General features: G+C 40.8%; 3 protein-coding genes across 21 annotated transcripts; all 3 read right to left on the bottom strand.

Annotated features, from left to right (window-relative positions):
* Positions 1-6: 6 nt before the first annotated feature.
* On the bottom strand, positions 7-14,428 carry LOC121678151 (serine-rich adhesin for platelets-like). 18 transcript variants are annotated; one of them, XM_042057413.1, is made up of 23 exons: positions 14,254-14,428; positions 13,916-14,097; positions 13,761-13,814; positions 12,929-13,651; positions 12,441-12,673; positions 12,183-12,336; positions 11,741-11,896; positions 9,009-9,614; positions 8,772-8,900; positions 8,364-8,567; positions 7,662-8,111; positions 7,395-7,532; positions 6,611-7,231; positions 5,691-6,389; positions 5,265-5,551; positions 4,916-4,982; positions 4,007-4,696; positions 3,073-3,867; positions 2,854-2,940; positions 2,401-2,658; positions 1,792-1,902; positions 1,241-1,639; positions 7-621 (listed from the first exon to the last, which is right to left on the bottom strand). In XM_042057413.1, exons 2-23 carry the CDS (start codon positions 14,079-14,081, stop codon positions 143-145), a joined length of 7,506 nt encoding a protein of 2,501 aa, XP_041913347.1. In that variant the 5' UTR covers positions 14,082-14,097; positions 14,254-14,428; the 3' UTR covers positions 7-142. The 18 variants fall into 18 exon arrangements, with proteins under 18 accessions (XP_041913347.1, XP_041913344.1, XP_041913339.1 ...); XM_042057410.1 differs by having other exon boundaries at positions 4,916-5,551; positions 12,929-13,079; positions 13,170-13,651; XM_042057405.1 differs by having other exon boundaries at positions 4,916-5,551; positions 12,183-12,290; positions 12,413-12,673.
* Positions 14,429-14,786: 358 nt separating this feature from the next.
* LOC121678544 lies at positions 14,787-17,355 on the bottom strand. The gene is made up of 5 exons (XM_042058158.1): positions 17,167-17,355; positions 16,770-16,931; positions 16,611-16,664; positions 15,711-16,523; positions 14,787-15,579 (listed from the first exon to the last, which is right to left on the bottom strand). The coding sequence occupies exons 2-5, from the start codon at positions 16,915-16,917 to the stop codon at positions 14,870-14,872; spliced, it is 1,725 nt and encodes a 574-aa protein (XP_041914092.1). The 5' UTR covers positions 16,918-16,931; positions 17,167-17,355; the 3' UTR covers positions 14,787-14,869.
* An 849-nt stretch (positions 17,356-18,204) lies between these two features.
* Positions 18,205-27,211, bottom strand: LOC121678477 (calcium-binding tyrosine phosphorylation-regulated protein-like). Of its 2 annotated transcripts, none has more exons than XM_042058076.1 (7): positions 27,125-27,211; positions 26,833-27,001; positions 26,654-26,707; positions 24,475-25,101; positions 23,647-24,369; positions 23,127-23,461; positions 18,205-18,277 (listed from the first exon to the last, which is right to left on the bottom strand). In XM_042058076.1, the coding sequence occupies exons 2-6, from the start codon at positions 26,993-26,995 to the stop codon at positions 23,136-23,138; spliced, it is 1,893 nt and encodes a 630-aa protein (XP_041914010.1). In that variant the 5' UTR covers positions 26,996-27,001; positions 27,125-27,211; the 3' UTR covers positions 18,205-18,277; positions 23,127-23,135. The 2 variants fall into 2 exon arrangements, with proteins under 2 accessions (XP_041914010.1, XP_041914011.1); XM_042058077.1 differs by having other exon boundaries at positions 23,127-23,440.
* Positions 27,212-27,262: the final 51 nt, after the last annotated feature.

Raw genomic sequence — 27,262 nt, 5'->3', positions numbered from 1 at the left:
TTGAAACTAGTTCATTGGTCTTTATTTCAAAGCCTCAAGAAAATGTACCACTATCAATACCAAGCTGAACTTGGTCACCAGTAAAGTTATAATACATTTTCTCTTGAAATAGAGAGGGATGGAAAACAAGGGCATCTGTTTATCAAAATTGACTGGACATCCAAGCCAAGGGATTTGTTTGGACTTGGTTTGTTCCTGGTGCATTAAAGAAATTGTCCAGATTAACAGTCTCAGTGTCCACCACCAACACATAGTCAGGCAGAGTTGAGGAGGACCTGCTTGGTGGATGAGGGGGCCGGATGACCACTTCACTAGGTCCGAGGGAGGATGGCCTCTGCCCAGGCTTAAAAGCACTGGCTGAAACTAGCCTCCCCCTAATAGGGGCTGAAAGTGGTTTCAGTCTCTCTCTACGCCGCTCTGAGAGAAGGACAGCCCCTGTCCCAAAGTTTCGGATGTAGGCCTCTCCATTAAATGGAGGTTCAGACAGTACTTGTGTGGACAACAACCCTTCATCGTTCTTTTGTCCTAAGTGGTAGAGAGTCCATATCTTATCCTTCTGCGTTTCTTCAGCCTCCTTAAAACCTCCAGGACTGATATCATGTGCAGACTGCTTTCCATCATCTAACAACCAGAAGAAGAATTTACCGTTATCACAGGTGTATGCCATCACACGGCTGGTTCATTGTATTCATATTTTGATATATTTATATTTACATGTTGTTAAACACACTATCTCATACTCGAGCAGGTATGCAGCAGTACAAAATGGTTTAAATAGTAACAAATGTTAATATTTTACCAAAATTTAAGTCAGGTTAAAGGTTGTATCAGCGATGGCGGGTTAACGTCACTTCTGTTGATGTTCAAACAAAACAGAGAGCTAGCTAGCTACCCCCTCTCCCTCCCTCTTGTGCAATTGAATTTCTCCTGAACGTGCATTTTTTCGGTTATTGGTTGAAACACTTTATTTAACCTTTGAGTAGTTGCCAACACTTGTTGATAGCATTTGTTTTTGTGTGCAGATCTGAGAGCCTTGGCTGCCTACAGAGACGCGTTTTTTGACGGCCTGCTTATGGGGCGGACAGCTAGCGGATCGTTAGGAAAGATTAGATGAATGTGATCATTAAGTTTGGGCCTTTTTTGGGCCTGCAATCACTGATAAAACATTTAAGTGAAGTCAAGTGAAGCATTAAGTGAAATAAAGTTAGCATATAAAAACACTAATCAGGCAGACACATACCCCAATTACCAGCTGATGAGGATTGGCAAGTCAATTTCCTTGAGTCAACAGTCGTTTCAGTTACTGACACCTCTTGCGGAATAATCATCTGTGTGCCCTGATTGTGCAGATTGACTGATGACATTTGTGAGCCCTGGTCAGAAGATGTCACTGGTGTTCTTGATATCTGAGTTCTCTTATCAATACCCTGAGGCAATGTCCAGGATATCTGAGTCTCTTGATCAACAGATGGAAATGATGGTCTTGATTCTTGCTTAGCCCCTGCTAGCAGTGTTCTTGATGTTTGAGAGGCTTGACTGATTAATAGGAGTGAGGTTCTAGACATCTGTGTGGCTTTATCAATAATAGGGAGTGATGATCTGGAAGTCTGTGTTGCCCATTCAACTGAGGACAGAAACTCTAAAATAGAAACAAATATAAAAGAACAGCAAATATGTCTCTCCCTGTGTATCTCTCGTTCTATGTATATTATACAGAGTATCTATAAATATATATATATATATAATTCTAGTGATTGGTTGGCCACAGGTGGTAAGTTCTGGACATCTCACCTGTGACTGGCGATGACCGAGGAGATTCCAGTCTCTCTGGGGAATGGCCTCTTACGCTGCTTGACAGTGGTGATAGACATCTGCTTTGATGTCCATCAGGAGACGACCTCTCTATAGAAAAGAAAAACAAATAATTTCAATCACACTTTAAGGACCACTTTAGTCAATTACTCATTTTATTTCCATTTGCAGCAAGTTATATTTGATGCTATGGCTCCTCTAAAACAACCTGACTCTCGCCAGATGAATTTCGTTCCGCCTAGCTCCACTCACATCCATCTGGGATCGGTTCCATTGAGAGTGATTTCAGCACCAGATTGTATGGTAGAGCCAATCAGGACGTAGGGCGGGAGTTTCATAGATGTGACGTAACGTAGAAGCTACTGTGAGACTGTTCTCAGCGTCACGGGTTGGCTTCGATGTGAGTGGTTGAAGTAGCACGTCAATAGATGACGGACAAGTGGCTTATCCAATCTTATGCAAGGATTTTTTAATAAGGCCCAGCCTTCTGAAGAACCACTCCAATGGATCGATCCCAGATGGATGAGTGGAGCTAGGCGGAACGAAATTCATCTGGCGAGAGTCAGGTTACCTCTAAACTTCACTTACGTAGAACATAGGATGATTTAGGAGACAATCTAGGAAATGTGATTTTCTCTCTTGATAGTGTTGGCATCACCTCTACACTGTCTTTACTTGGTATTCTAGTAGAAGGTGCTATCAAGGCTGTAGCAGATATTGTTGTTGCAGCAGGTATGGTGTTTTTTAGATTTTCAGCGAAGTCGGTTTTGGAAGACTGCTGATGCACTTCCTCCACAATTGCCACTTCATTTATGTCAGTTTCAGTTTCCAAGTCCAATGACTCTGCTGTGTGCCAAATATTCAATCAAATATAACGCTGACTTGGATAGACCCACAGAACACATCTGTGTCCTCTATTAAAGCAATAGAGGCTAAAAGAACAACCATGCAAGACTGTCCCTGTACATGTTCTTAAATAAAATACCCGAATCCCTCTAATAAAGCATTGTGCTACAGACATAATTTAGGCTTTTCGCTTACCTGACACACATGCTTTTCTAGGCCACTTAAGGAACAGGCCTTCCAGTGATTCATCCGTTTCATCCTGCTGCTCTTCAGATAAATTGTCTATTATATTGGGGAAGAGACAGTGAAAATGTAATGTACATCAAGTTAACTTATTAAGTTAAACAAAGAAAATCATCTGAATAATATATCACTCTGGATAATTACAATTGGACAGACAAGAGAAACACTTACCACACCAGACACCTATAATTTCAGAGACCATAGGGGATAATCCTGGGGATGGAATCTTTTCTTGAGACAATATTTTAGTTGTGTCCTGTGCCAGCATCTCCTCACAAGATATTTTAGCTTCTTTCAGATGATCTTTTGTTTTTAGAAGGATAGCAGAGGGACTTCTGACTGGGCTGAAACCCTGTGATGGATCCAGGTGAAAAGATCCTTCACTGAATGTTGATGATGTTATGGGAGATCCAATTCCATTTGCTTGCATCTTGAAAGTGTCCTCTGAAACGTCTTTTGCTGACGTTGGGACAGTGGGAGCTGACACCAGGCCAGAGGTTGACACTTGAAGGTGCTCTGTGGAAACTCTCTCAGAGACATTTCCACTTGAATGGCGAGGAGACAATTGTGGAGATTTGATACTTACTACTGAAACTTCAGCACATATTTCATCTTGACTAGGTATCCGTATATAAACAGTTCTTTGTTCTTTTTCAGGTGATGCCACGACAGCAGTGTCACTTTCTGACTTCTCAACATCCAAAGTGTCATAGGCTAAATGTTTTACATCATCCTGTGCAATTTTGGAAGCTGCAGGTGGTATTCTCACCAACACCCCTGTTGTCATATCAGATTCAGGATTTTCCACTATTGAGGGTTCCTTCTGAATAATCAAAATATGAGGACTCATTTCTGAATCGTCAGCGCTTTTCAACATGGAAGGGGGTTGAATACTTTCTAAGCTTGGCTGTGAAGATGTCAACGTCACTTCAAGCATACCATCAACTGAAATTTTATTTGATTTCTCTGAAACAGAAGTAGTTATATCAAACAGCAGGTATTTAAACAGGTAGAAAGGCAAAAAGAAATGCCTTCACAGCTAAAACTTGCAATATTTGAGTATACTGTATATATTACTGTATTTATTATCAGGTTAAATTCTTACCAGATGCACATGATGAAATGAGGGATAACACTGGAGATTTGAGTCTCTTGTCTGACTTCACCATCTCAGCGATGTGCTGGCCACTTGGTGTAGGTGGTGGTGGTGATGCTCTGGTTGTTGCCGTCTCGCATGGCTCCTCCCTCTCTAATATACTGTCACTTGAACATTGAGCTATGTCTAATGTTTTCTCTGAAGACACGTCCTCATGACTTATCAGCAGTTCAGTAGTGTCTTCTACTCTTGATGCCAGGCCAGAGGTTGGCACCTGAAGCTGCTCGGAGGAAGCTCTCTTAGAGATATCTCCAATTGAATGGCGAGGAGACACTCTTGGGGATCTGACTATAACTACTGAAACTTCACCACTGATTTCATCTTGACTGGGTGTCCTTATATAAGCAATTCTTTCCTCTATTGATTCAGGTGGTGCTACAACAGAAGTGCCACTTACTGACTTCTGAACATCTAAACTATCGGTGGCTGAAAGACTTCCATGACCTAGTGAGCATGAACTACCAGTTTCAGTAAGTTCTGCCCCAGAAGGTGCCTTGTGAATAATTACCACATGAGGAATAATTTCTGCCACTTCAACAGCCTCCAAGATGCAATTAGACTGAATTCTTTCTGAACTTGATTGTAACGATGCCATTTTAGCTTCAGTTGTACCATCAAATGAAGTTTCAGCTGAATTTTCTGAAACAAAAAAGTTAATAAATAGACTAAATAGCCAAACAAGTAAAGTGGTTAACATACCAATAGTATACTTTGACAAGGCAGATTTTGGCAAGCTTAGCCTAAAACTGTCAGTGGATTCAATCTCCATGTCTACCATGCAAGAGATTATTCTAGTTAAAATGTACAGAAAAAAATAAATCTTTCCCATTTACTTTAGTATCTCAAAAATACACCTACCATTTTCTGTAACAGTTGAAGATGCTTCCTTTGTTCTCAGTTCCGGGGGTTTCCTCTCTAGGTCATCGTGGCTTGAACATTTAACTACATCTGATGTTTCCTCAACACTCAAAGTTGGTTCAGAAATGTCTTCTGCTGACACACTGGGAGTTGACACCAGGCCAGAGGTTGACACCTGAAGCTGCTCTGTGGAAGCTCTCTTAGAGACATCTCCACTTGAATGGCAAGGAGACAATCCTGGAGATCTGATTCTTACTACTGAAACTTCAGCACATATTTCATCTTGACTAAGTATCTGTTTATAAATAGTTGTTTGCTCTTTTTCAGTTGGTGCTACGACAGCAGTGTCACTTCCTAACTTCTCAACATCCAAAGTGTCATAGGCTAAATGTTTTAAATCATCCAGTGAACTTTTGGAAGCTGCAGGTGGTATTACCTCCAACATCCCTGTTGTCATATCAGATTCAGGATTTTCCACTATTGAGGGTTCCTTCTGAATGATCAACATATGAGGACTCATTTCTGAATCGTCGGCACTTTTCAACATGGAAGGGGGTTGAATACATTCTAAGCTTGGCTGTGAAGATGTCAACGTCACTTCAAGCATACCATCAACTGAAATTTCATTTAATTTCTCTGAAACAGAAGTAGTTATATCATACAGTATGTATTTAAACAGGTAGAAAGGCAAAAAGAAATGCCTTCACAACTAAAACTTGCAATATTTGAGTATACTGTATCTATTACTGTATTTATTATCAGGTTAAATTCTTACCAGATGCCCATGACGATCTGGGGGATAACACTGGAGATTTGAGTCTCTCATCTGACTTCACTATCTCAGCGATGTGCTGGCCACTTGGTGTAGGTGGTGGTGGTGATGCTCTGGTTGTTGCCATCTCGCATGCCTCCTCCCTCTCTAATATACTGTCACTTGAACATTGAGCTATGTCTAATGTTTTCTCTGAAGACACGTCCTCATGACTTATCAGCAGTTCAGTAGTGTCTTCTACTAACACTGTGGGAGTGGATGCCAGGCCAGAGTTTGGCACCTGAAGCTGCTCGGAGGAAGCTCTCTTAGAGATATCTCCAATTGAATGGTGAGGAGACACTCTTGGGGATCTGACTATAACTACTGAAACTTCACCACTGATTTCATCTTGACTGGGTGTCCTTATATAAGCAACTCTTTCCTCTGTTGATTCAGGTGGTGCTACAACAGAAGTGCCACTTACTGACTTCTGAACATCTAAACTATCGGTGGCTGAAAGGCTTCCATGACCTAATGAGCATGAACTACCAGTTTCAGTAAGTTCTGCCCCAGAAGGTGCCTTATGAATTACCACATGAGGAATAATTTCTGCCACTTCAACAGCCTCCAAAATGCAATTGGACTGAATTCTTTCTGAACTTGATTGTGATGACGCCATTTTAGCTTCAGTTGTACCATCAAATGAAGTTTCAACTGACTTTTCTGAAACAAAAAAGGTTTTATTTAATAGAACACTAAATAGCCAAAAATGTTAACATACCAACTGTATACTGAGACATGCAATATACATGCAATAAAGCTTTGCCTAAAACTTTCAGTGGATTCAACCTCCATGTCTGCCATGCAAGAGATTATTCTGGGTAAAATGTAGAAAACTTCAATCTTTCAAACTTACACCTACAATCTTTCAAAAATACACCTACCACTTGATGTAACAGTTGAAGATTCTTTCGTTGTTGTCAATTCAGATGGTTCCCTATCCAGTTTAATGTGGCTTGAACATTTAACTACACCTGATGTGTTGTCTAAAATCACTTCCTGAATACTCAAAGTTGGTTCAGAAATGTCTTCCGCTGACATACCAGGAGTTGACCACAGGCCAGAGGTTGACACCTGAAGGTGCTCGGAGGAAACTCTCTCAGAGACATCTCCACTTAAATGGCGAGGAGATAGTTTTGAGTCTGATCTGATAACTACTGAAATGTCTGTACTGATTTCATCTTCACTAGGTGTCCTTACATAAGCAACTCTTTGCTCTGCTGCTTCAGATGGGCCTACAAAAACCGTGTCAATTCTTGAATTGTGAACATCCAAAGTATCATCCTCTGTTTTTTTGGAGGCCGCAAACGGCACTTTCTCCAACAGTCCCAATGTTACACCAGATTCAGGAAGTTTCTCTCTAGAGATGTTTACCACATTAGGTGAATAGTCAGCCTCTTCAGCATCTTTTGATATGGAAGAGAACTGAATTCCTTCGGAGCTTTGTTGTAAGGATGCTGTTCTCATTTCAAGTGTATCATCAACTGGCATTTCATTAAATCTCTCTGTAACAAAATAGGTATACAACACAGTGGGAGTTACAGGAAGTGGAAATGAAAAGCAATTCATGCATATTGAGAATTTCTATATTTTAATCTCTGTGAAAATCTGCCACATCTCTTGCTATATGTATTTCAAATAACTGCATTTTCTCATAAATGTATTTACCATTTAGTGTAGCACAACACTCTGCACTAGTGTCTGACTTGGTGAGTGAGTGGTAATGATCTGAATGTAGGGTGGAGGATCCATTTTCAAATGCAATGTCATCATCATTAGATGAAAATATAACACAACTGTTTGAAACTGGAAAAATACTCTGAACGATGAAATTTTAAGGGGACATGTAAACAAATAAACTTTTACAGTTACAGTATATAGAAATTCCAGATGGATTGAGTTTATTAAACATATTTTAAATAAATTTATTTTTACCTGATATTTCGAGTGCACCAGATATGCAAGATGAGTCTCTGAGTCTCTCCGCTGAATTGGCTGTTCCAACAGAGTCCTTTACACTTTGTCCAACAGAGTCCTTTTCAGTGTCAACACTCAATTGAACTTCATAGATATCTTCATTCAAGCCAGAGGCTGAAACACTGAGGCGATCTGATGATGTTGTTCTAGAAACATCTCCCTTTGAACGCTGCGGAGTCAATCTTGGGGATTTGGTTGTCACTGATGAGACACTTTTATCTCTTTCATTTAAACTCTGTGTTCCAGAAGAGGTCACACTTTCATTTGCTGATGGCACCCACTTCAGAGAGGACTGTGGCCCAACACTCTCAACATTAGATGTAATGCTAACTTCAGGAAAACCCTCGCCAGAGGAAGCTTTATGAATGATTACCACATGGGTAGTAGTGTCTGAGTCTTTAGCAGCTTCTGAAATAAAGGAGTAAATATCAGCTAAACATGGAATATTAATGGTGACACCAGCATCAACTGGAAGTACACTTGACTGAACTACAACTCTCAACATTTAAAAGGTAAATACTCATTTACAGAGGGCATATAAAAGCATGCAACTGTTTGAAATGTTTACTACAAATAAGATTTATAAAGTATAGTGGAACACATATCATTTGAGGTCAGTGCACTGGTTGTATTGTCATTAGTAGATGGATCATGCCTTACCTAATATGCAAGATGACGTTGGTCCTAATCTAGGAGATCTAAGGCTCTCTGATGTTTTCAATGCATCTCCAACAACCTCATCATACAATGTCTTTGCTGGTGGATTTGCAGCCGTTTCTGCTTCAGATGATTTCTCCTCTGACTGATGTGGCGCCTTTGGTGGTAGTTTATCATGAACCAATGGTAATCTAGCGACATCTTCTGCTGACAAAATGAAGCAAATCATTCGTAAACAGTGTGATTCGGGGAGCTTAGAAACATCTCTTAAATCAGTATTTGCTCATTTGTTCTTGATTGGCTGCCCTGCTGAAGGCAGCATTCATACATAAGTACTACCCATTCAATGTCACTTTCTGGCCACAGATTATCCAAGACACTAGAGGTTGAAAGATGTGTTTGACACTTCACCTAAAGCTGATCCAGATCCAACCATATTTTCTACTCCTGGTGTAAACGGAGTATCAGGAAGGTCTTTCTCAGAAGGAGCTTTGTGAATGATCACCACATATGGTGTCCCATCTGTATTTTCAGCACCCACTGAAAAGAAGGGTATTAAAAACTATCTGATCTTTGTGTAGAGGATGCAATTTTCACTGTATGTAACCTGTATAATAATATATTTTAATATGTCATATAGCACTTTACCTGACATTGTGGGAGACGTTACACTAGATTGGGATCCCTGTGCACCACTGAGAGAATCAGGCCTCCCCACAGAGGACTCTGATCTATGAAGGTCCTCCTCATCTGTCTCAGGCAGTTCCTCAAATGATGGAGCTTTGTGGACAATCACCACCTCCGGAATGGAATGATACTCTGCTAAACTTTCAGCAACAGCTAAGGATTCACTTTCATCATCAACATCTTCGTCTGAATTCTCAAAGAGTACTGTGATAGAAGACTCTGTATGTGCCATTGTGCTCAGATGGTCTTCAGTGAAACCACTTGCTGAACCCTCTTTCTCATTTAATGTAGTTCTGTTTGATTGTCTTGTTAGAGATGATAATCTTGAAAGGTCTTTCACTCTTGGCTTAGAACTAGAATGTAGTCTGGCCTGGTCCCAACTTGAGGCAAAATTAATGCTCTCTGAAGAAGGTCTCAAAGGGATGTGTCTCTTTATCTCAGTGGCAACATGTTGACTTGTCATGTCCTCTTCCCTTGGAATATTGACATCTCCAGAGACATCAGGTAGTTCCATAACTGCTGAAGGTGGGATACTGGATAAGTTATTTCCACTCGCACAAACTTCTTCTGAGGGAACATCCAATGCAAATCATCAGTATAAGTAGTATAAGTATATATACTCTTTTGATCCCGTGAGGGAAATTTGGTCTCTGCATTTATCCCAATCCGTGAATTAGTGAAACACACTCAGCACACAGTGAGGTGAAGCACACACTAATCCCGGCGCAGTGAGCTGCCTGCAACAACAGCGGTGCTCGGGGAGCAGTGAGGGGTTAGGTGCCATGCTCAAGGGCACTTCAGCCGTGCCTACTGGTCGGGGTTCGAACCGGCAACCCTCCGGTTACAAGTCCGAAGCACTAACCAGTAGGCCACAGCTGCCCCATCATAGGTAAACACAACCAATTCCCTACTTCCACTCTTTCTAAAACACTGGCTCCTCTAACTCTTCTAAAACATTAGCTTTACCAATATGCAGAATGTTTTACCCATAGGCTTCCTTACAAGAACAGACTCTTCAAGCCCTTCATTTTTTTTAAAAAAAGAAGCAAGAGGGGATTTTAATTATACTGAAGAGGTGGTAGCATGCATCCATTACCATAGCACACATGCATGCACTATCTGACATGTTCAAGCATACATTCACATTATGGTAAAATGCTATGGTACTGGTAAGAACAATTAGAAATAAGAAGGGGAAAACATGGAACAAAGAGAGAGGCTCATCAAAAAACAAACTCAGTGTAGGTGAACACTTTTTTTTTGTTTAAGGGTTACAATTCTGGTAACATTTTAGGGAGCATGTATTATCCATTAAACGAACTAATGTGTGGATGTATTTCTGGTCAATAATGCACTAATCATCAAGTATTACACATTTATTTGGTTATTCAACAATTAATTTACCCTTGGTACTGTAAATCTTAAATAAGCAACTAGTTGGTCTTAACCTCAGGTTACTGATATATAGTATCAACCAAATTAGAAACTTTATAGCAAAGATTCTAGAACAGAGCTCCGCTCTAGAATCTTTGCTTTATAGCCTTAACTGTCCAAATGTGTTAAATACAGTAATGGAGTAGTTGTAAAAAAAAAACAAGTCCATCCTGTTGTCTCACAAGACAGAGATATCAGAGTATGAAATTTGTGGCATTGACCTGTCTTATGGAAATTTGTTTTTAGTAAATATTTCAAACTATTTTCACCATTTCAGTATGATTATAAGGAAAGTAATTGGATCAGTGATACTATGCTATATACTGCCCTGCTTCTCAGTGGCCACTAGCTGCCTGCTGTGCCATTGCATTGGGTAATCTCTGTCAGTAGGAATACCTATTCTACAACTATTATATCACTACAAGTAACATATTCAGACAGTGTATTTGGAGTCTATAAACTATGTATTTTGATCCTTTTTATATATATATATAAGTATGTTTGTTGAGACCAATTAGTTTGTTATTAAGGATTTTCCAGGAATATATGACCTATTCAATTAGAATGGAAATGGATGAATACAGGTCTAATAAACGACACAGACCTTATTGGGCACTACTATACACATATAGTTCTATGGTAATGTCTAACACTTATTTCTTAAAATTAAGTGTTGACGCAATTCTCTTAATGTATCCAATTCCTTAGTTCAACATACAGTATGTATACTGTAACACAGGGGTGTCAAAACATAATTGTCTTCAACACTGTGTAATAAGCAACATCTCTATGATATGATAAATTGATTAAAGCAAAAACCATCCTTAGAAAGGAAGAGGCTGAAAAAATGACAGCTGTACAGTACTTGTTTGCTCATAAGTGGGTATAATAAAGGAGTATATCATCAAACAACACTCTGATACCCATGCAGAAAAATGATAATGACCATGATGGCCCCCACGAGGTCTCATTCCAACATATCCGGCCCACTGCCTAATATGATATTACATTACATTTAGCAGACACTTTTTGTCCAAAATGACTTGTACAAGGGATTACATTTTTCCCCGGAGCAACTTGGGGTTAAGTGCCTTGCTCAAGGGCACAACGGCTGAAGCCGGGAATCGAACCAACAAGTTTCCGGCTACTGCACACTAGTCCAGCTCCTTAACCACTACACTACCACTGCCCTAATATGAGCTTGACACCCCTGCTGTAACATGAAAGACAACCAGATTAACTTGAACATGTGAACTTACTCTTAACATCTGATGACACAGGAGACAATGTGAGACATCGCACTGAAGGTGTAGTTCCCATTACAACACTGCCTTTTGTGACCATGAAACTGGAATGCACAGAAACTGAGGCGCCTTCCTGAGTTGGCGACAGGTCTCCACACACATCCGCTGAAACTGACACAAAAAAAGCACATAAATAGCGATCCAGTCAGCATGCCTGCAAACACATGGCTGTATGAAGATATATTTGGAGATGACTCTTTTATTTGAAATGTTACTGCTCAGTATAACATAGATTCCATATTCTACAGTGTTGTTAATTGCTTGTGTTATTTCAGCTGCTACTTCTAGGGCTCAGTAAGCCATTGGATTTACATCTTAATTACAATTGTATACTATCATTCTAATTACTAATAATAATTATGTCTGATCAAGACAATTTCTTCCTTACTGTCCTTACTTTCTGAATTCTCAGATGAAACTACACATTCATCTGAGGGCGCTTCATAGAGGACAACTAAATCAGCATCCTCTTCACCATCATCCAGTAGAGTTTCATCTGTTACTCCTGAAAAATAAGTTTCCTCTTTTGATCTTTCTTCTTGTCTGTTCAGCTAAATGAGACCAAAGCGGAAAAGATGACTTTAGATTATCATTAACTATCATTATGGTAAAGAACCTGTTAATTACCTGAAACACTGGATGTTTTCTTACGCACTCTCTCTTCCAGGCTGATCGTCCTCAGTACTGCTTCGCTGTGAGACCTTTCTAAAATCGTAGCCGATTCAGCCGATTCCTCCTCCTCTGACAGTGAGTCATATGAGGATCTGTACAGCATGCAGCTTGAAGTCAAATCAAGTTGTTCAGCAGATGCTCTCACATCAATCTCATGTTTGTTGTCTCTCAGATGATGGAACTCAACTGTCTGTAGAGGTGATGCCACTCGGACAGCTAAAAAGAAGTCATTTCACAATGAGAACCCTGCATTGAAGACACCTTGCATGGTACATAATCAACCTGACCAATATTTTGCCTGAAATTGAAAAACTATCAAATTCTCCTACACATTCTTGGTTCTCAGTTTCCAATCACAAAATTCTCTGTAGCCTTTATATCAGGTAAATCATAAGTAATATGATGATATATGTAAAATATAAATATCTGTTATATGCACAAAAACTGTATTTCCTGTTTGCTATTATTTACCTGATTCACTGGATGACATGGGAGATAATTTTGGAGATCCATAACTCTCATCTGACATTCTTTCTTCACTACTGGTTATTTCTTGCAATGACACATCGGAAATCTTTTGTGTAGCAATCCCAAATCCACCCTCTGAAAACTGTTCATATTCCATCATGGTTTCTGACAGATATCTGACTGCAATCGCCGACACATGCTGTGCACCAATCTCAAATTCACCATCTGAAAGCTGTTCATATTCACTCAAGAGTTCTTCTGAGGGGCTTCTAGATATATCAGTGCTTTGTTGGTAAGTTAGTCTGTCTGTAGCTTGGCAACCTAATTCCTTCTCAACCACATTGCCATCCTGAAGGTCCCCTGATGGAGCTCGGCTCAGATTTGGTGTGGGTACCAACGCGGGTGCCTTATTGTGGACCACAACATCAGGGATTGCTTCAGAGGTGGTAGCAGAAGGCCCTTGTTCATTCTCTTTGCCAGGCTGACTCATATACAGCCCAATAGCTTTAGAGACATCTTCGGAATGACAACTGATCAAATCTTTTGATGCGGTAGATGTCTCGATGGCCACAGACTGCCCCATATCATCTGTCCGTTCAGTTCTTTGGATCTCTGCTTGGACGTTATGGGCATCACAGGAAGAAAGTGTTGTGCACCAGCTAAAACATTTAAATTGGGAATATTGTCCATCCACATGATAATGCTTTTTTAAAGATCTTCTGTTCTCTATGAATTTCAAAAGAAGTAATACAATTCATTAACAAACACCAACTATTAACATGTAACATGTAAACATGCCTAGCTTCTATATTAACCATAAATAGAAAAGGAGCACCTCTTAAACTCTGGTATGTTAAGACAAGATCCCTGATGTCCATCATGGGGTTTTCTATAAAAAATAGATTTTTAAAAATCTAATTATAGACAAACTGTGGCTAAGATATTTCATTTTTTTCATTGATAAAAAAATTCATGGTGGTGGTCATTCACCATTTCTGTACTCCATGAGCTCTTGACAGTACTTTGCAATGAAACGCCTCATGCATTTGGGACATTCCTTCGCTACAGCCATGGCGAGACATTCCAGCCAAGTTTTGAGTCCGTAGGGAACAATAACACTGCGCCGGCGACATGGCTTGGACTTTCCCACCGGCATCTTGATGGAGTGCGAGCTGATGTGAAGGTTTGTATCAGAAATAAGTAAGTAAAAATAACTTTAGCTTGTTAAGTAGATATCATATGGTAGGTTAAAGTAGGCCTAGCCTAGCCTTAGGTTAAGCGCTAGATTTGAATTAGATGCTAATGACTTGTCGAACTGCTTGGCTTACCTCTGAAAGGTGGCTTGCGCCTCCCTGGTGATTGCAGCGGTCACCACCGGAGCTCAAAGTTGTCTCCACCCCTCAAAGCAACATGTCGGCCGACATCAGTTGCTGGCAAATTGGGCCCATTACAAATGCTCCCACTTCAACAGCAACTGTTGCCTACTTGCCCACTGCTAATTCGAGTAATAACAAAAGTGACGTGTGTTTGTAGAGAACATTCCATGGAATAGGCCGCCCTGCTACATTCTGCTAGCGTTGACCAGTCTACGTCAATTCCACTGAACATGCGTTTTCATATTTAATGGAGTTGTTCTTTATTCTTTGTTTAATTTATTATGCTCAAACCATCAAAATATAGGCTACACCCTCACAAACCTTGTAGTTGTATAGACTATCCAGCTTGTTCCACTTTTTGTGAAATAATTTTAACTGTTTCAAATATTTAAGTTTAATAAAAAAATAAAAAAGGAGAAGATTTAAGCGGGATTTCCCTGAAGACAAATCCAATGCAGTGTTTTAAAAATGACAAATGTTCAAAATGTGTGTTAAAGTTGTTTTTATCATGCAAAAATGTATGTGTCTTCTGTCATGCATTTTCCCATTTTAGGACATAAAAATAACATCAGTTATTGTTTGAATCAATATGACAGTGGGAGTCACCCCTGTGGAGCGGGGCAGTGTATGGACTCTGTCTTGCTGCATTCTGATCAGCATTATCCATCTCTTCCCCAGGCAAGGGCACAGCAGGGTAAGCAGGGCTCTGGAAGTGCTGAGGCGTGGCTGCAAGAGGATGCCGTCCCATGAGAGCAAATGGTGGTATGTATCTATGTGGTGGATGCATGCTTGGATGACCATTCACAGGTTGAACTTGCCTAGTTGGTGACATCCTGGTTGATGTCTGTTTGAAATGTGTGGCTTCCATCTGTGTGGTTTGATGGGGTTTCATTGACAAACAAGAGGGCACAGGCATTCGGACTCCTGGGAGGTGGTGCCTGCATGTACAGTGGTTTGAGGGCATTGGGAAGGGCTGGTAAAATGGCATGGGTGGGGAGAACCCCCTGAGAGCGTAGAAATTCCTTTGATCGGGTTTCTGAGCACTGCTATCACACCTGTATGAGCTATAGCTGCAACAGGCCTGTTCACGATGGTAGGGGTAGTATGGGGAATAGTACAATGTCTGGCCATATGCAGGATGGTAGAGGTAGTATGGGGAATAGTACAATGTCTGGCCATATGAAGGGTAAACACATCTGTCACAGAAGCTGGGGTTCCAAGAATTCCAAGGGCTACAGGGATACTGAGTCAAAGGATGAGCTGGATGATTGCAAGCACCTATACACACATTTACACACAAAAAGAACAACATTTGTTCTTTAAATTGCATTACGTGAAAATGAATCATAATTTGTACAACAGGTCAGTATTCATTTTGCAAGAGAATTGTAATGAAAAGATTGGATTACCCCCACCGCCCCACATGCTTGATGAAAGTTGCTCTCTTGTATTACTGGGCTGAACCGCACACTCAGTCTGGGCAGTCTCCGGCAGTAGACTCACAACAGGGTCTTCTTGTCTGGCTGTTAATGATGTGTCATGAATCACCTGTGATGCTTCATAAGATGGTGAGTCCTGTGTACCTTGACCGCCAGCAATCCCAGTGGTGGGTTGCTGTTTATTCTGGGGAACCACCGAAGTCTGGCATCGTACTGAACAGACAGACACCTCTGTGGCTGTGGTTGCTTTGGGCTGTGCAAGCCTTGTCTTTGTTACTTCGGCTCTTGGCACATTACATGGATAACAAGGTGTTGTTTTTACAATTGTTTCCTCCTTGGACATTTGGTAAACAGAAGCAGTGGAAGCCTCACTTAGAACTCTCTCCGCTGTTTTCTGAATCGTCAGACTGTCTCCTCCTGCCAGCGGTCCACCCACTGCTGTAGTCACATCACTGTTATCAACACAGGTTGACAGCTTGGTGTGTGTACTTAATGACAGCAGCGGTACATCATTTGTATTAGGTACTGATTCCATACAAGACACTGCAGTGGACAAAGATTCCTGGTACACTGGCTGTGTAGTGGCATATGGAAAAGCACCTCTGTCACATTTGTCTTGACTTACATTTTCCTGAGACAAAAGTTCATCAGGAATTATTGTGATCTTTACATGACAAGGAATCCTTACAGATTCTGCTGTATGGTCAGATTTTACTGACGCCGGCTTAAGATATCCCATCCTTTGCAATTCCTCTTCGAGGCCAACCACAAATAGAGTTCCAGCTGAAAATGAATAAATAGAAACGGAACTTGTCATGTTTACATAGAGTAAATAGATCTGGCTGCACAGTTGAAGTTGAGCAAACGTACCTGCACCATTATGGAATTCTTTGACGAGCTTCTTAATGTGGAAATGAGGGTGTCCTTGAAAATAAAATAGATGGTTTGTTAAAACAATAGACTATTATGAATAAATCCCAATGTTATATGACATATTACATTCTTACTTTGTAGTTTCCTACAACTTACCCTTCCTGAATTCTTTCAGTTTGGCAAAGTAATACAGGGCAAACAATGGGATGTCTTCAGGCCTCTTCTTTAACACAGATCTCGCCAAGCCCTCCAGCATTGTGACAAGTCCATCAGGGACATAAATCTGAGATTCTGCCATTCTCATGGGTCCCTTTGGTTCTAAAAAAGTTTGTAAATTCATTCTTTCATTAGTTAGCTATACCTTATGGAGGGTCAATGTGCTTGACAAACGGCTGGAAATACCAAACTCGACAAATATAATCATGACTGTTTCCGAATGATAACGTAGGGCTTAATCTACCAGCGACAAGATGGTGATAAATTAGCTAATCGCGAAAATGAATAGGGCTAGGGCTAAGCCTTAGTAGTTCGTCTAAGGCGTTAGGTTACTTACCGTATATTATCTAAGGTAATTCAGCAGATAACAGATACTGAACCATACTGTGAATTACATTTACATTTACAACTGAAACTCACATCCTAGTCTACCGAAGCCATTGTGGGAAAAATTACAAGTAATGCTAGCCAAGGCTATTCCGTGAAGTCGAAACCCAGAATGATCACCATCACAACGGATTTCAACAGTTTTGTCGTGCACGAGATCAGTGACTGGTGCTGGTGCGGTTTCATAAATACAACTCGTCTCTGCAATTGTATCTGAATGATAGCACATACCTTACCCTTATACACAAATATAAACCAACCAAAATGACTGAGTAATTATTAGTCGCGTAAAATAAGAGAAAGGAAGAAAAAGCCCCTCCACTGCGCTTGATATTTCAGCACCATGGACAAGGGACGTCTAATTGATTCGTGTAGCATAAAAGAAAATATGATCCCACTTATCTAACAGTAGGTTTAACGTTTGCTGCAACAGAATTACTAGATACACATTGATTTATTCCAGTTTAAAAGTTAAATCATGTTAATGCATCCCAGCCTTAGTCTACTTTTTTTCTACAGTAGGCTAGTTCCTGATGCTTCTTTAAAATGACATGTCCAGATATAAACCAAGGCCAATTGAAAGATATTCATGTGAAAATCACCTTGTTGAATTTAATTGGTTGCTGAACCCACAATTAAAGACAACATTGTGCAGTCTTGTGCAACAACAAAAATAATCTTCTCTAGATTAATCACTACTTTATCTGAACTAAATATTTAAACAAAATTCTGATAAATCAGCATTTCATATTATGTTTTTTTATGTAAAGCTACCGATTCACTTAGACTAAACACTTCAGTAAGACTTTAAGTCACATTTAACATGAAATTAATATTCAATTTATAGAGCACTTACAAGTGATAGTTATATAGAAATTGAGTGATAAGTAGGCTATGTACTTCCCAGCACTGAGTAAGTATAGATATTAATTTCTATCACACTAAAAAGGAGAGAGAAATCATCAGTGAGGAATATATGCACTAACTCTTTATCTTTGTTGTCAATGAAGTGTATTTAATTATGGAAGCCTGATTGAGGAAGTGGGAAAACCAGACGGATCCTGCAAGAGAGCCATTGAACATAGAGGTTACAAAATGATCGTTGTTATTCCAGAAACAACACACACAAGCACATTAACTTCAGCTCTGATAATCATATATTGCCATTAAATATGAATGCATGTTGACTTAGGCAACGATCTGATCAGCTGGTAATTTAGTACTGTCCTGAACAAGCAAATATTGTATTATGTTAAACAAACATGTCCAAAAATGTCAGCCATGAAAGGTTGCAATACATACTTGGTATAATCATATAATTTAATATAATATAATAGAATTGCATGTTATTAGCACAAGTACTTCTATAGCTCCTATGACTGTTTTGTCCTAGCATCCCTCCTGCTGAGGGAGTTCTGTAGTAGCCTACTACATGGTCAGAGGGAGGGGTTTGCATGGGAGACTAAACTGGAACTACTGGCTGGTGAAGTTAAAGGAGACCTTGGCAACTATTTCAACGTATTAAACCCGTTTAGAAATCATTTGGATGGTTAAATGACCTGTTCCGGTGAAAATGTTGACTTTTCCCAGGCAGAAAATCAACATTGCAACATTGAGACTACCGTTCCAGAAAGAGAAGTGAGAAACAAGAAACTCGTTTTAAATCGTGTTTCTTACCTTAACATCCACATTGTCTGCCGAACTTATGCTAACCGTTTTGCTAGCTTGTAAACAAATCCATGTGCTTTATCGTTAGCTTTTTCCACAGTTTGAAATAGCATAATGCACAATTTCTCCAGCAGAGGGGGACATCCAGCCAAGTTTCCCTTTATAGTTAGGGAAAGTTAGGCTTTTTTTTTCGCCAATCTGCAAAAACATTTCTTACCAATAGCTTTTTTTACTATGTGTTTCTATAGGTGTCTAGTAACACCTCCCAATTTATCCACGGCCAAATCCTCGGGGAAACACCTGGAGAGCCCATTAAGTTTGGGGTGCCCAGAGAGACTGGGCGAAAATAATGAAAACATTTTGTTGACCAATATTATTTTGAGATGTCTAACTAGGGGTTTTTAGGGGTGCTGAATCTATCCCAGCCATTAGTTTTGAGTAAAAATGACTCCAAGTCCATACAAATCCATAACAAGTGGTTTTATTGAACAATTACAAAACAAAACTTTCTTAATCAGTTTAAAATTGAACAAACCTCATCCCTCAACTCCCCTGCACTTCCTCACTCCAGTTATCTTCTGGCTGGTTGATGTTCTGGCAAGAGTTACCATGACAGTCCCAACAAGCAGAAATACACTTGACTCCTTGTTTTTTACAGCAGCACCTGAGAGTGTCACAGACGCCTGCACAGTTGCAGCTGACAAACTTCAGAAGGTAGTCTGGTGCAATGGGATCTGGTGTGACTGGTGCATACTCATGTTCTCCTTGTTTCTATCCACACTCAAGGACATCTAGTGATGGATTTTGTAGCAGTAGCCAATCTCTGGTCTGGAGATATGCCCGCAGAGAGTGCTATGCTGCACCTCCTGTAGTCGGAGGTAGTTTCTAAGGCTTGACACTAGTTATGTTGTCCTCATGAGTTTTACATGTTGCTCACTGTCCACCCTCAACGTTGGACACTCTTTTCTCTCTCTATCTATCTCTCTCTCTCACACACACACACATTTATGCACATTGACTCTCTCACAAACACATTCACAACCACACACCCACACATCTATGCACATTGACTCTCACAACCACCCACCTACCCACACCCACACAAACACATAAACACATACACATATGCACACACTTACAAATAAAGTTCACACCTTCACTGATACTGTCTCTCTCTGTCTCTGTCTCTCTCTCTCACACACACACACACGCACAAATACACACACATGCCAAATGTCCTTTCTCACACACACCATGTTGAGACAAAACTATCTGTGATTATAGTACCAGTGTGTTACACGCAAAGTGTGTGTGTGTGTGAGAGAGAGTCCAATGTGGAGAGTGGACTGTGATCAACAAAATGTAAAACTCATGAGGATTAACTGAGTTAATATTTTTGTAAATATGTTATTATATATTTTCATGGGACAACACTGAAGAGATGACGCTTTGCTAGAATGTAAAGTAGTCAGTGTACAGCTTGTGTAAGTGTAAACAGTGTAAATTTACTGTACCCTCAAAATAACACAACAAGCAGCCATTAATGTCTAAACCGCTTGTGAGTACACCCCTGAAGTGAAAGTGAAAATGTCCAAATTGGGCCCAATTAGCCATTTTCCCTCCCCGGTGTCATGTGACTCGTTAGTGTTACAAGTTCTCAGTTGTGAATGGGGAGCAGGTGTGTTAAATTTGGTGTTATCACTCTCACACTCTCATACTGGTCACTGGAAATTCAACATGGCACCTCATGGCAAAGAACTCTCTGAGGTTCTGAAAAAAATAATTGTTGCTCTACATAAAGATGGCTATGATATAAGAAGATTGCCAACACCCTGAAGCTGAGCTGCAGCACGGTGGCCAAGACCATACAGCGGTTTAACAGGACAGGTTCCACTCAGAACAGGCCTCGCCATGGCCGACCAAAGAAGTTGAGTGCACATGCTCAGCGTCATATCCAGATGTTGTCTTTGGAAAATAGACGTATGAGTGATGCCAGCATTGCTGCAGAGGTTGAAGGGGTGGGGGTCAGCCTGTCAGTGCTCAGATCATACACCGCACACTGCATCAAATTGGTCTGCATGGCTGTCGTCCCAGAAGGAAGCCTCTTCTAAAGATGATGCACAAGAAAGCCCGCAAACAGTTTGCTGAAGACAAGGAGACTAAGGACATGGATAACTGTAACCATGTCCTGTGGTCTGATGAGACCAAGATAAACTTATTTGATTCAGATGGTGTCAAGTGTGTGTGGCGGGAACCAGGAGGGAGTACAAAGACAAGTGTGTCTTGCCTACAGTCAAGCATGGTGGTGGGAGTGTCATGGTCTGGGGCTGCATTAGTGCTGCACTGGGGAGCTACAGTTCATTGAGGGAACCATGAATGCCAACATGTACTGTGACATACTGAAGCAGAACATGATCCCCTCCCTCGGAAACTGGGCCGTAGGGCAGTATTCCAGAATGATGACGACCCCAAACACACCTCCAAGACGACCACTGCCTCGCTAAAGAAGCTGAGGGTAAAGGTGATGGACTGGCCAAGCATTATTCCAGACCTAAACCCTATTGAGCATCTGTGGGGCATCCTCAAATGGAAGGTGGAGGAGTGCAAGGTCTCTAACATCCACCAGCTCCATGATGTCGCCATCGAGTGGAAGAGGATTCCAGTGGCAACCTGTGAAGCTCTGGTGAATTCCATGGCCAAGAGGGTTAAGGCACTGCTGGAAAATAATGGTGGCCACACAAAATATTAACACTTCAGGCACAATTTGGACATTTTCACTTAGGGGTGTACTCACTTTTGGTGCCAGTGGTTTAGACATTAATGTCTGTGTGTTGAGTTATTTTGAGGGGACAGCACATGTACACTGTTATACAAGCTGTACACTCACTACTTTACATTGTAGCAAAGTGTTATTTCTTCAGTGTTGTCCCATGAAAAGATATAATAAAGTATTTACAAAAATATTAACTCAGTTAATCCTCATGAGTTTTACATTTTGTTGATCACCATCCACTCTCTGCATTGGACTGACTCTCTCTCTCTCACACACACACACACTTTGCGTGTAACACACTGGTACTATAATCACAGATAGTTTTGTCTCAACATGGTGTGTGTGAGAAAGGACATTTTGCATGTGTGTGTATTTGTGCGTGTGTGTGTGTGTGAGAGAGACAGAGACAGAGAGAGACAGTATCAGTGAAGGTGTGAACTTTATTTGTAAGTGTGTGCATATGTGTTTGTGTGTGTGTGGGTGGGTGTATGGTTGTGAATGTGCTTGTGAGAGAGTCAATGTGCATAGGTGTGTGGTTGTGAATGTGTTTGAGAGAGAGTCAATGTGCATAAATGTGTGTGTGTGTGAGAGCGAGAAACATAGAGAGAGAAAAGAGTGTCCAACATTGAGGGTGGACAGTGAGCAACATGTAAAACTCATGAGGACAACATAACTAGTGTCAAGCCTTAGAAACTACCTCCGACTACAGGAGGTGCAGCATACACTGTAGCACTCTCTGCGGGCATATCTCCAGACCAGAGATTGGCTACTGCTACAAAATCCATCACTAGATGTCCTTGAGTGTGGATAGAAACAAGGAGAACATGATTATGCACCAGTCACACCAGATCCCATTGCACCAGACTACCTTCTGAAGTTTGTCAGCTGCAACTGTGCAGGCGTCTGTGACACTCTCAGGTGCTGCTGTAAAAAGCAAGGAGTCAAGTGTATGTCTGCTTGTTGGAACTGTCATGGTAACTCTTGCCAGAACATCAACCAGCCAGAAGATAACAGGAGTGAGGAAGTGCAGGGGAGTTGAGGGATGAGGTTTGTTTAAATTTTAAACTGATTAAGAAAGTTTTGTTTTGTAATTGTTCAATGAAACCACTTGTTATGGATTTTTTATGGACTTGGAGTAATTTTTACTCAAAACTTATGGCTGGGATAGATTCAGCACCCCTAAAAACCCCTAGTTAGACATCTCAAAAGCTAATATTGGTCAACAAAATGTTTTCATTATTTTCGCCCAGTCCCTCTGGGCACCCCAAACTTGATGGGCTCTCCAAGTGTTTCCTCGAGGATTTGGCCGTGGATAAATTGGGAGGTGTTACTAGACACCTATTGGTAGCTATTGGTAAGAAATTTTTTTGCAGATTGGCGGGAAAAAAGTCTAACTTTCCCTAACTATTAAGAGAATGGTGGAGTACAGTAGTGAACAGTACAGTGGAGTACAGTAGTGCATGATTCACCTCCAGTGTCTAGAGGGAGTTGCTGCATGATTCATGGGCAGGGTGTTGGCACCCAGTGGGCACAGGGCTCAGGGCACAGGGTATAGGAGCCAGGGTTACGATGGGCATTTGTGGACAGGTGGAACACTTCTGGTTGGCTGCCATGGGTCCCTGGTCTGGTGAGGCTTGTGGAGTTTTCTGAGAGGCCTGACATGGCTGTGGGTGGTCTGCTGTCCTAGGCTGACCAGCTGGTGTCTCTGCTGAAGGAGGCTGAGCTGCAGGCCATGACCCACATGTTTGGGGCCTCATAAATGGGAAAAGCATGGTGGGTATTCCTGCGGGTGGAGTAAACTGAACTGTAGAGACATGGACAGAGAGAGGGAAAAGTATTTTTGTTTATGTTTCCATTAAGTCCTCTCTCAATGTAAGAGTTTCCAAATAATTTGAGAATTATACACACACACAATATCAATATACTACACAGAAATATCTAAATATACCCATAAAAATTCTATAGTTATTATAGTACACAAGATTTTACCTGTGCCTGGAGTGGTGGAGAAGGCATACAGTGGTGGTTTCAATTCCACAGTCAGTGGCTGAAGTGGTTCCTCAGTGGTGGGGGACACTGTTGTCCCAGGGGCAATGGTAAGATCAGCATTCTGAGACAAATAGCCTCCAGCCAGAAGAACATAAGGCACTGGGAAAGCCCAATATAGCATTTGTTGGGCAACCTGTGTGGATGGAACCTGGGGTTCCTCTATGGCACTGCATTCTGAGTCTTTCTGGGAGGAACATGGTAGCTGTCTAGGTCCCGTCTCAATCTGTGTCAACTTTGGATCAATATTTTGGGGTTTTCCTTCAGAATCCTGGTTTAGAGCACTGGATAAGGTCAGTTTCTGTTGTGATATGGAGGAAGCCGTCACTTTAACATTGTTTACTTTCTTTGGTCTCGCACTCAGAAGCCTTTTCAATTGTTTGTCAATAAGCTCAGCTATTACATCCTCCTCCATTTCGGGTGGGGTCCACTCTATATTGGTCACACCACACAACTGAGGGTCTTCAGCTGGAGCTGTGGGCCTGACAAGCTTGTAATCACCCTGGTTCTCCATCCTACCAGAAGGACTGAGAGAGAGCTGCTGAGGATCACTGGCCAGCACTGTTGCAGAACTGTGGTCATCTGCAAGTTCACTCTCTAATTCCAGTAGAAAATCAGAACCTTCGACAAAACTTCCATCAGTTGGTCTATGCTGAGATAAAGGCACTGTTGGAGAAAGATGATATTTAGTATGAAATCAATATAGTAATATTGCTAATTAATCATAATCTGATTAATGTTCAATTATATTTTATAATTGTACGAGTTTACCTGTTTGCTGCACGGTAGCCACAACCTCTTCTTCTGCTGGAACAGGGGGATAAACCAAATGAGAGGTTTTTGCTTCAGATCCTGTCGAAACAGGTGGTCCAGACAAATGAGTCAAATGAGTCGTCTCTTCTTGTGTCAGGGATTCAAGAGGGTTTACCAAGTTTATGACCAAGGACACATCCAGATCAGGCTCATCAGTGGGCACTTCAGGCTTGACCAGTTTACACTTATCTTTCTTCTTCCTGGCCAAAGGCTTTGTGGCCACTCCTGCTTCCTGTTCAGACGACTCTGGAGCAGCTCCTGCAGAAACTTCCTGAGTGAGATCCACGCCCTTTTTAAGCCTGCTGTCCTTTGGAGGCATGGGTGCCTTGTGTTTGATACGTGGAGGTGAATAGAGACTCCAGTGTTCCACAGGAGCTGCTGGAGGCTCTGAGAGTATCTCCTGGATGCTAACACTTTGTTCTTTGTCATCATCATTTTTCAGTTTGGCAGGGATGGTGCCTGAAATCTGCTGTGATTTCAGCTGATGAGCATGAACAGTAAATAAAGCTGCTGTTGCCACCGCCGCTAGTTTCTTGGTTTTTACATCTTTCATAGTACCCAGTCCACGGTTAGGCAGCCTATCCACTGTTTTAAAATAACAAAAAAGCAGGGGGTTTTTTTAGGTATTTCACTCCAAAACAAATATTTTGCTGATATTCAATAGCCTGACGTAGTCATACTCAATTCTAAGTTCGGAATGGCACCCAGGCTAGATATTCAAGGCGTGAAGATACTGTAACTTGTTATTCCTCTACATGCTCTACATGTTCTTGATTTTATTGTAGTCCTATAAGTATTATTTTTTGTAAAGAGATGTTTCAGAGATCCAGGCTGACATTTTGCATTGGTTGCACTGGTGCGCAACTTTTTTATTTAGGTGCACCAGCAAAAAAATGTAGGTGCACCCAAACTTTTCATCGCGGCACCTTTAACGTCACAATTTCAGGTCCCCTTTTTATTGCTCTTCATATACATTCCATGTCTGAGCTATTGTCAGAGCATGGACCAGGAATGACAGTATTCATTTGATTTGGAGCGTCCACCACACATCAGTAATATTGAATACTGTGATCATTCACATCAGTGCCGATCATAGTCTCTGCTCGACCCTCCACACACACATGGAAAATGATGGCTTGTCATATGTTTCTATTTCATATTTTGGAATTCATAAACGTTATATATTTTGTTAATAATGTATAGTATTGTATGATCTGCATAATTACTAAAAGCTAAAAATATTTAGTAATTTGAATACTTCATATTAATTTTGAAACTATTACAGTTGTCTTCAATGTTATTATAGTGGTGGTGTGTAGGTCTAATTGAGTGCCTGTCACTTTAAAAAGAACGTCAAAGTAATTAGCTTTCATTCTCATGGTTTTAGGCTAGAGGAAAATAGTCGCACATTGTCCAAGAATGCAATTCATTATGTCAACAAGTCAAAGAAAATATTTATGGGATCATAAAAGAGATAAGTATCTTGCAATGTTATTATATATGATTTTCTTGAAATCATCACTACATTAATGATGACATGATGCGTGAGCTAACAGTTACCTAGAAGGAACTCTCTCAAGATGTAAAAGTTTGCCAATAGGTTGTAGGTTGTGTAGCTTATTTCGGAAAACTCTGACAGTAGGCCTAAATGAAAATTCCAGCCTAGGTAGGTTAGCAACACAAACTTGAGAGGTGCAAGTCAGCAAATCAACATCACTACTCGCTCGGATCACGACAGCTGCATAGCTGCGTGCGTGTGAGGAGAAAAGACACATAGGCTACGGGAAGCGCACGACTGTCATTCTTAAAAGTAGGCTATATAATACAATTAGGTATTGTGAGGTTTCTAATTTCAGGGTATTGCGATACCTTTGCAGTATGGAAAGTCTAGGCGCTCAACCTTATGACATTAGGTGCACCAGTGTGACCCAGGAAAAATTTTAGTCGCGCCCTTAAGAATTTTGATCGCATTTGCGACCAAATTGGTCGCACTCTGGAGCCCTGCTGTTTTGTAACTAAACAAAAAGAAAATTCATGTCTTTATTATTCTTAACAAGTATAATTTCTACTCCAGAAGAAATTCAATTAAGCTATAACCATTTCACATAGCCTAATAAGTTCAAAAATACATGTTTACCTCTGGTTTCATGGAATTGTTTCACAAGCCCTTGAATCCCTTCTTTGGAACGCGCTGTGCAGCAAATAACAAGATCAGAGGGGACATTTATATTATCTAATGATTAGGCCTATCTATTTATCTGGCAGTTATTTAAAGTTGTTTGGCTTAGTCAAATACCATTAACACACTTGGCGCACCTGTTCTAAAACGCAGTAATTCAGCAAAGTAAAGCGTGGCAAAGTGCGGTAAACTTTCCGGCTGTCTCTGCACAACAGCTCGGCTGAGGCCTTCAATAATTGTTTTAAGTCCCGGCGGCACCTTGATCTTTGTTGGATACTGATAGACGAGGGCTTGCTCCATGTCCCCCTGCCAAAACAATCATTTGAAGGTAGGCTAAACGTCAGGGATAGGTTATTGTATCTGCAAGAATGTATTCTGTGTAGGAAGGTGTCAGTCATAAGAATGGTGAGAACGTATTGGAAAACTTACGAAGAACTTTTCCGGGGAATTGACGCCAGCTGGTGGAGGCGTTATGTGATTACAAGCGTAATAATATTTTCATCCACAAGGTATGTTTTGTTGGTCGATGAATGACGCAAAGTAGCCGTTTCGTCACAATGACTCTTA

Source organism: Alosa sapidissima, chromosome 12, assembly GCF_018492685.1.
Source record: "Alosa sapidissima isolate fAloSap1 chromosome 12, fAloSap1.pri, whole genome shotgun sequence".
Lineage (NCBI taxonomy): Eukaryota > Metazoa > Chordata > Actinopteri > Clupeiformes > Clupeidae > Alosa > Alosa sapidissima.
This window is presented reverse-complemented; position numbering and strand designations above follow the sequence as displayed.

Excerpts from the sequence above, each read along its gene's own strand:
- LOC121678477 (XM_042058076.1), bottom strand. The coding sequence starts at position 26,995 with ATGGAGCAAGCCCTCGTCTATCAGTATCCAACAAAGATCAAGGTGCCG. Across the intron at positions 26,708-26,832 it reads ATTACTGCGTTTTAGAACAG|CGCGTTCCAAAGAAGGGATT; the intron begins GTGCGCCAAGTG and ends TTTGCTGCACAG. Across the intron at positions 24,370-24,474 it reads GGCTACCGTGCAGCAAACAG|TGCCTTTATCTCAGCATAGA; the intron begins GTAAACTCGTAC and ends TTTCTCCAACAG.
- LOC121678544 (XM_042058158.1), bottom strand. The coding sequence starts at position 16,917 with ATGAGAATGGCAGAATCTCAGATTTATGTCCCTGATGGACTTGTCACA. Across the intron at positions 16,665-16,769 it reads ACTGAAAGAATTCAGGAAGG|GACACCCTCATTTCCACATT; the intron begins GTAAGTTGTAGG and ends TTTATTTTCAAG. Across the intron at positions 16,524-16,610 it reads AGAATTCCATAATGGTGCAG|CTGGAACTCTATTTGTGGTT; the intron begins GTACGTTTGCTC and ends ATTCATTTTCAG.
- LOC121678151 (XM_042057401.1), bottom strand. The coding sequence starts at position 14,081 with ATGCCGGTGGGAAAGTCCAAGCCATGTCGCCGGCGCAGTGTTATTGTT. Across the intron at positions 8,112-8,363 it reads AACGTCATCTTGCATATTAG|AAGCTGCTAAAGACTCAGAC; the intron begins GTAAGGCATGAT and ends CCTTTATTTCAG. Across the intron at positions 622-1,240 it reads CTCATCAGCTGGTAATTGGG|ATGATGGAAAGCAGTCTGCA; the intron begins GTATGTGTCTGC and ends TCTGGTTGTTAG.